Below are 8761 nucleotides of genomic sequence, written 5' to 3' on the forward strand. Positions count from 1 at the left end.
CAAGGAGGAGGAAGAGGGTTATAAATGGGGCTGGGGCTGCTCCATCCCCGGCTCGTGCCCTCACCCCTCCATGGGCCACCACCAGCCGCCCTACAGCCACCCCAAAATAATCACAGCAAGATGTTCCCAGCCTCTGGGGCCAAAAGAGGGATGCTGGGGGTCCCCAACAGCCAGTGCCCATTGCTGATGGGTCACTGCCCTCCAAGGGGAGGTCTCCACCCCCAGGCTGACCCTTGAGCAGTTTTCCCTGGACATGGGGTCATCCCCATCCTGGGAAGGGTCTGTCCCTGCAGCCACAGTGGAAACCAGCAGGATCAAGGACAAGGACAAGGACAAGGACAAGGACAAGGACAAGGACAAGGACAAGGACAAGGACAAGGACAAGGAAGTGTGGCACGAGGCTGCACTGGGTCCCCCAGGGCCTGGCTTCTCAGGGGTGATGCTGCCATGTTCTCCCCAAGAGCAGAGCAGTCAGGAGGGCTGGTGGCAATTTATCTGTGATGTGAAATGCACAGCGAGTGTGTCACCGTCACCGCAGTGCCCAGCTCTGCCCTGGGTCCAGCTGGGCGCTGGACAGAGGTGAGAATACCCATCCATGGGAGCATCCCCCAGGGAAGCAGGAGAAAAGCACCATAACAGCGGCCCGTGATTTACACAGCCGAGGGCACAGAACCAGACAGCAGAGCTGACACCCAAAGTGTCCCTAAACCCAGTAAATTGCACCAATAGAACCAATAAATGGACCCCCCCCCCCCCCAAAAAAAAAAGAAAGAAAAAAAAAGGGAGGGGGAAGGGAAGCTGGGCTGGCTTGTTTGCACACTGGAGGAGCCCCCTGCAGAGCTGGAGAGAGCCAAAATCTGCCTTCAGCTACACCCCTTCCAAGCTGGAGAGCTCTGGGAAGCTGCTTCCCCGTCAGAAGATCAGATTTGGCAGCGCTGGCTGGCTTAAAAAATCTGCACGCCTCCGACTTGAAGGGGAAGGGAGCGCAAGAAAAGCTTTCGACAAATGTTAAAATAACTCAGCCAGGGGTTTGCCTCCCTCGGCCGTGCTGGAGCAGGGATGTTTATGAGCTCAGAGCCGGCCGGTCTCGCTCGGAGMTTTCGCGTGGAACCCTGCGCAGCCCTGTCCGTATGTGCCCGCAGCGGCGGGGAAGGAGAGCGGCTGGAATCGAGGGGAAGGAATAATTGTTTAACATCTTCGATTTGTGCTCATCGTCCCGAGCCCAGCCCTCTCCGGACAGCATCAACCAGCCCCGGGGTCTSCCCCCCTCCTTCCCTCCCTCACACAGCCTCCTCCCTGCATATCTGTGTGTATGTATCGATATATATACATATATATAATTTTAAAGAGGAAAAACTCCTTTTTCCCGGTGGCTGGTTTTCATTAGGGAGGTTTCTTTCTAACCCCAAGGGAAGCAGCCTATGAGTTTTTAACTGTGGTGCAGGACGTAATTATCTCATTAAGGCGAGAGAGCCAGGCTTTTCCCAGGAGAGGTGACCTTGCTCCGGGGTTGATGGGGACCGGAGGAGGGGTGGCGGGTCGGAGGTGGAGGGGGGCCGTGTCCCCCGCTAACCTGCGGGTCACCTCTCCCTCCAGCCCCTCTCCCAACCCACCCCRTCCCTCCCCACGGAGCGCAGCCACTTACACTTGTTGATAGAAGCACTTAAAACGGGGTTGTGGGGGTGTGATGTGGATGGGGTAAGGAGGGGGGGGAAAGCGGGTCTCCCTCCCTCTGTGCCCCCCCTTTTCCGTGGCTTGGCTGCCGGCGGGGCTCGGTCCCGGGCAGGGGGCAGGTCGTAGGACCGGGGGGGCGAGGGGCGGCCCCGCTCGGCTCAGAGCAGGGGCGTTTGTTTGAACAGCTCCAGAGCAAAGAGCAGGGGAAGAAAGTTTGGGCTGGGAGCGTGGTTTTTTCCCCAGACGTCAGCACAAGGCGGAACAGGGGCTGGGGAGGGAGCCGGACTCACAGGGCAGCCGTGATTTTTTTTTCACCCCTTTAAAAAAAAAATTATTATAATTTTTTCTCTTTTTTGGGGGGGTGGGTGGGGAGGGGGAAGGGGGCCGGGGAGCCTCCCGGCACCTCGGGGTGGGCTGCGGGCTGGGGGTGGGAGCCATGGACTCGGCGCCAGCCTTCGCCATGGACAAGCCGTTCGCCCCCGGCGCCGTGCGCGGCCCGGAGCCGCCCGAAAACGCTCAAAGCCGGAAAAACTTCAGCGTGAGCCACCTCCTCGACCTGGAGGAGGTGGCGGCCGGGATGAACGGGACCCCCGCGGCCGGTCCCCCGCCCGCCGGTAGCGGCAAGGCCATCCCGGAGCCGTCGGGAGGCAGCAGCGGCAGCGAGGCAGCGCCCCAGGACGGTGAGTCCCGCCGGCCCGGGATGGGCTCCCCGGGGATGGGGCAGCTTTAGGGACCGGGTGTCCCCTCCGTGTCCCCCCTSCCGCGGGCCAGGCACCCCGGACAATGGGGGTCAGTGTGCGGGGTGGGCAGAACTGGGGGGAAAGCGAGAGGGACCCCCGGCCGGGCGAGCTGCGAGGGTGCCGACCCCCGGACAGGGCAGGGGGACCGCGAGAAAGGGACCCCGCACCGGGGCAGGGGCACAGGGACTCTGCATAGGGATAGGGGGCACAGGGACCCCGCATAGGGGCAGGAGGCACAGGGACTCTGCATAGGGACAGGGGGCGCAGGGACCCCGTACCGGCTGCCTTCCCGCCCGCACCGGAGGTCCCGGGATATCGGTCCGTCCCGGGGCTGCGCGGCCTGCGGGGTCCCCGTTTCCCCCGGGACTGCCCCTTCCCCCGGGGCTCCCGTCTCGGTTTCCGGGCCCGGCGGGGCCGTGGGGACCGGGACACAGGGGGTCCGCAGCTGCGCGTCTCGGGTCGGCAGCGCCGGCATCACCGGGGACAGACCCGGGGCTGGGACAGGAGAATGGGACCGACCCGGGACTCTCGGTGCTGGCGGGAGGCGCGATTTTAACGGGACAATCCCGCTCGCATCCCTCCGCGCCGCTCTGCCGGTCCCGCGCATCCCGCTCGGTCCTGGGGCGGGGATGAGGAGGGTTCGCCCGGTGTTCGGGGCAAAGCCCCGGTGCAGGAGCAGCCGGTAGTCCCCTGAGCCCCCCGGAGCCGGCTGTCCCCTCGGGACACGGAGGTGACAGAGGGGAGACAGAGCGTGGTGTGGGGGAGCAGCTCTGCCATCCCCAGAGCCCGGGCCGGGTGCCCACCTGAGGGGTGGCATCCCCYCAAACTGTGTCCCGGCTGGGCTGTGCTACCCCAGGATTGTTTTCTACAAGGGCTGAGGGCCCTGCCGAGGGTCTGACCTCGGGTGCACAGCCCACCCGGCAATCTGTGCTGCTGGAGGGGGCTCAGTCCCTTCAATCCCCACCGGGTGCTCTCTCTGTCCCCTCCCGTGGCTCCATCACTGCGTGCAGCTCTGAAGCATCTCTTCCTTCATGGAGCACAGCCTCCTTCCTTCATGGAGCAGCCCCACTGAGCCCCCAACCCGCCTCTGCCGGGGCTGCTGAACGCTGGCTGAGGCTGGACACTGCTTTTTGGGATGGTATCTGGTATTTTCAGTGTAATTTTCTATCTTTCCTCCCTTTCCCTTGGGTTTTGTTTGTACTTTTTGCATTGGCTTTGGGGCTGTGGGGAGGATTTCTCCTGCCTGTGGGTCTGTACGGGGGGACAGTTTTCCGTGTCAGCGCAGTTTTTGGAAACCCAGCCCAGCCCACAGCAGTCAGTTGGGCTCGAAGGGCTGTTTGCAAAACAGCAGAGAAACCACAGCCCTGCTGGGCTCCTCSTGCACCCCAAGAACTCAGCGTGGACCGAGCATGATACAAAAAAAACAGAGAGAAAGCTGCACAATCACCACAAGCCCGTTTTTCACCCTAAAATTCCATTCCCCTGGGGTTTGGTGTGCAGATCCCAGCACGGCTGGCCCGTGTGAGGTGTTTCCCATTAGCACCTGTTCCAGCGAGCTTGCAGGGATGCAGGCACCAYCAGCACCTGGGATGCTCTGACAGGCTGTCCGGGAGTGGAAGCATTTCTGATGTTGAAAAATACCCGGGAGCTGAGAGCAAGAAGAGAACAAGGAAACAGAGACGGAAACCTGTGAGCACGCAAAGCTGGACCTTTGAGACCTGTTACCTGCTATTGCCCGTACCTCAACTGGGATTCAGTTTCTTAAACTGGGATGGGGAGGCTCGAAATACCAAGCAAATGTCCTGCCTTTGTGAGCATCAGCCTTTTGCTCCACATTTGCAATGCTTTCGGCATTGGTGCGATGACAGCAGAGGAACTTTTACTGGTAACGTTATCTTTTATGGGCACCCTGAMGTAAAACAGCCTCTCAGCGTTTTCYCTCATCTTCCTCTTCACCATCGTGGGGTTTTTCTGCCCCGTGCAGGTTTGGAGCCCYGCAGCTGGTGGCAGTGGGTTTGTTACGAGCACAAGTGGACCCGGTGCCTCAATGTCCCCTGTGCAGGATGTGGCTCTGTGCTCCAGCCAGGACCCATCGGGGTCATTGTGCCCGTGGGTTGGAGGAAGAGCAGCCCTGAAGCTGCAGTGGAGCTGCTGGTACCCCTGTGCTGGGCAGGAGAGCCCCATTGGCACAGGAGAACTTTGGGCAGCCCCAGGCTGTGCCCAGCAACCCCAACAAAACCCCCTCCCCTTCCCCAGGGCAGCAGCAGCAGCAGCGAGAGGTTTCTGTTCTGGAATTTGGCACAGCCAGAAAAACCCAGGGCAGGGTTTTATTCATGGTCAGCCCCCTCCTGACCTCACCCACCCCCTGACCCCACAGCCCTGCCTGCTGAGAGGGTGGCTGGAGGTGGCCGTGTCGGGGGCCCTCCGCACCTCTCTCCTCCAGGGGCAGCCCCTCCACRGCTCCTCGCAGGGCTGGCACAGGGCTGGCACAWCCCTTCCCSCTGGCACCRAGGAYCAAAGCCATCCCCAGCTCCCTCTCCAGCCAAGGGACTGTTCAGTCCCTGCTTTTGCCACGAGAGTGGCCCTGAGAATGCTCAGTGCATCCTCCTGGGATGGTGAATACAAATATCTGTGCAACACATTACTCTCATGACACCCCAAAATCAGAAATCCCACAAGCCAGGTAAAGAGCAAAGGAAAGTCAACAGGGTGGCAAGAGCTCATCTCCATCCTCATCCTCATCTTCATCCTCCCCTGCAGTGGTGCAACAGCCTCCCAAGGAAAACCTTCGGCGCAACTTCTGAGGTCTTGAAAGCTTGTTCACCTCCTTTCATTAGACTAACAAATAATGTGTAACGCGAAACATCTGTTAACAACAGCCCTTAATGTTCTCAAGATGATAAAGCAGGAGGGTAATTTTAGCCAGCAAGCCTTGACTGATGGCTTTTCAAACAATGAACTTACTTTTGGTGCCGCCTGGGGATGGGAGAGGGAGTCGTGCACTGGCTCCCGCAGCCGCTTTGGGGCTGAAAACTCAGAAAGAGTCACWTTTGTCACAAAAGTGGGATGACAAAACCAGTGGGATGGGGAGATGTGGTGGCTGTGGACATCCCATTTTCAGAACAGTGCCTGGAGCCCCTTCCTCATCCCCTGGCACCCTCTGACCCGTTCTGAGGCTGTGAGGATGCTGAGCAGAGCAGTGATGAAGGAGAGGAGAGAAGAAGCAGCACTCAAAGGGRCAGAGGGGATTAAGATGTTGTTAGAGCAAATTTGCTTTAATTATGTAAACCAGGGTAGCTGAAAAGGGAGCAATGGGGACCTGGGATCAGAATGGAAAAGGGACTTGATTTGGGGTCAAACAGTGCTTCTCTGCCTTCCCAAATGCCACCTGTGCCTGTCAGGCATGGTCACAGCTTGGGGACACCTTTATCTCTGTGGCTGTGCTGGCAGGAGGCAGCTCTGTAACCCCATGGTTGGGATGGGGGGATCTGCCTTCCCTGAGCACCTTGATGGCTCAGCCCCAATTAAACCCGGTGTCATTAACTCGTGGGTGATCCCCTGTGCCTGGSTCAGTGAGATTGGGCCATGGGCAGGGGGACAGCCACACCCAGACCTGCCAGACTCTCCCTCCACCTGCTTCCCACAGCCCCAGAGCTGCTGGGAATCCTCCAGTATTTCTGCTGGAGGCTCTCTGGATGCACGTTCAGGGATGAACAGTGGTGTAGAGACCCCGAGTCAGCCCCGGCGGAGGGGAAGAGGCTTTGAGGATCGTCCCAGCTCTGCAAGGAGAGGCTCTTGTGCTTTTGTCCCCTAAAGGAGGGGTCCCTGCTGCTCAGGGTGGCACCACATCCTGCTTGCCATGGCCATGGGATGAGGTTGGGATGCTCTGGAGGGGCAGCAGGGCTTGGGGACAGTGTTTATAGCACTGTTGTCCCCTGCTGTCCCCCAAACCCCTGCCTGGCTGCCCTCCCAGGCTGGCACATCTGCAGGGCCCTTGGTGGGGACAGTCCCTGTGTGGCAGCGCTGGGGACGCTGGTAGCATCCAAAGCAGAGGGGGAGGCAAAATGTCCCTGTCCTTGTAAGGCCAGCACAGCCAGGCTGGGTGGCACCGGGACAGAGCCATCGCTGCTCACAGTGACCACATCACCTTCCCTGTCCCCTGGAGAGCTCCGTGCAGGGACGGTCCCCAGGGGAGGGGTGGCACTTGTCCAGTGCCTGTCAGGTTCCCCGTGCCACATCCATCAGCAATTAGTCAGTGAGCACCAATTAATCCATGTGGCAGCTCCCCACCCTGGCCCACCCCCAGCCCTCCACGTTTGTTTGTGCTCAGTGTGAGGCTGGTGACAGGCAAGGATGGATGGACGGATGGATGGACGCATGGATGGATGGATGGATGGATGGATGGACGCATGGATGGATGGATGGATGGATGGATGGATGGATGGATGGATGGATGGATGGATGGATGGATGGATGGATGGATGGATGGGGGTCACAGCTGGGAGGGACCCCGGGTCCCATGGAGCTTCTGGCACACGGTTCACCCTAGAACCTCCTCTCTGTGCTCCCCTGTGCCCTCCAGCCTTGAAGGGTGACACCGGGTCACCATTCCACCCTCCCACGGTGACACCCGCTCACCCTCCTGCTGCCCGCATGGTGACACCGGGTCACCACCCCTCTCCTCCCTGTGCCCCGAGCTACTGTCAGGCTTTTACTGACTGGTGACCCCAGGGCTTAAATTTGGGGTAAATTTGCCCCCAGAGGAGCTGCCCAGCCCCACCTGGACTCCAGGCTCCCCCCAGCCCAGCTCGGAGGGCTCTGGGCTGGAGCAGGGGCCCCAGGAAGTTGCCCTGCCCACGCTGAGCCTCCCCAGGGCAAACACATACCAGCACGTTCCTGCAGCGCTCTGCGGGGTCCCACACGTGCTCACTTCTGCGCTGGGACAGCTGAACCCAGAGGGTAAAGAGCAAAAAACCCAAACCCAGGGCCTGGGGAGGTGGGTCCCCCCTTGCTGGAGGAGCCCAAAGMCTGGAGCAGCTTTGGCTGGGCCAGGAGGGCAGGAAAATCACTTTTCTTGTCATTGCTGGGATTTTTCTCTGCTCAGCACCCCCAGTGAGCTGGATTTTGGCAGGCGTTGCTGTGGGGGATGCTCCTTCTGAAACCACTCTCCAGCAGGGAAAATCACAGCGTGACAGTGTCCAGAGGGGACAGCGGGGAGCTCCTGCATGCTGTGGGGACACCAGGCTTTGCCCCACTTCCCCAGCAGCCCTGGCAGCACCCACTGAAGTGTTTTAGTCCCCAGCAGCAGCTCAGACACCCCCTGACACAGCCATGCCCAGCCCAGGAGGGTTCTGGGGTGCAGGGACACCTTTCCTGTCCCCCCCTGGGCTGTTATGTCTTGCTCGACCAGGAACAGCTCAGTGCGAGACTATTTCCCCTCTTTTTTTTGGGCTGTTATTTCAGAGAATGGGGCTGATTCACAGGAAAAATATGAAATTTCGACTCCGTGCAGCCAAGATGGGTGAATTTCAACGAATCAGCATTTTAAGAGAGCCTGGGCGTGTGTCTGTAGCTGGGAGGCTGATGAAATGATTTGGGGCTTTGAGGCTGCCTCGTTAGAAACCCTCCTCTCTCCCAGGGAGTGGGGCTGATCTCCCCTTCTCCCGAGGCTGATTCCTCCAGCCAGGGGGGAATTATCCCCCCAAAGCTGTAAAATCATTGAGCTGCAGGGACCAAGTTTGAAGCAGAATGGGATCTTTGAGTGCTTTGGGATTGGTGTCCCCACACTGGCACCTCATTCCCTCYCTGCAGTGTGAGCAGCAGCTGGACAGAGTTACCCTCCCAGGATGGGATCCCGGAGCCATGGAGCAGCCTCAGAGCATCCCTTAAAACCCTGGGGCACTGGGCTGTGGTTGGGCTGGGACTGGGCGAAGGTTTAGACCAGGATTAATGCAGATCAGATTTTTCCTGGCTGGAAAAGGCAACAGAGAAGAGCGTGGAAGTGCATTGGGCAGAGGTAGCCACCCGCTGCCTGGTGCTGGGGATGTCCAGAAGGGTCAGGGAGGGTGGGAACAGCAAAGCTTTTGGGGACCAGGGCCTGATTTGGGGTTTCAAGGCAGTTTTCTGATGCCTGTTAGCCAGGACTGCCCCAGCACTGCAAAAAAAACGTGTTGTTTTTCACCGCACAACCCTAAATTTCCGAGAATTAACACAGAAATTCCTCCCCTCGCCCTTGAGGCATTCCCGATGTTTTTCCCTTTGCCCGGGGGACACATGACCGCGGGCGATGCTTTCCAGCCTTCCCACGGCGTGACGAAATGCCCTGTCCGCGCTCAGCATCCCTCTGC

At 59.6% G+C, this 8761-nt stretch overlaps 1 protein-coding gene across 1 annotated transcript in view; it reads left to right on the forward strand.

The window, feature by feature from the left end:
• Positions 1-2075: 2075 nt before the first annotated feature.
• Positions 2076-8761, forward strand: part of PRRX2 (paired related homeobox 2) — a 22700-nt gene continuing 16014 nt past the window's right edge. Inside the window, exon 1 of the mRNA XM_057374629.1 lies at positions 2076-2354. Coding sequence (XP_057230612.1) covers positions 2111-2354 — 244 coding nt within the window. The 5' untranslated portion in view covers positions 2076-2110. The remainder of the gene's footprint in view (positions 2355-8761) is intronic.

This window comes from Malurus melanocephalus, unplaced genomic scaffold (assembly GCF_030028575.1).
Source record: "Malurus melanocephalus ecotype Western Australia unplaced genomic scaffold, MMel_1.1 scaffold_230, whole genome shotgun sequence".
Taxonomy (NCBI): domain Eukaryota; kingdom Metazoa; phylum Chordata; class Aves; order Passeriformes; family Maluridae; genus Malurus; species Malurus melanocephalus.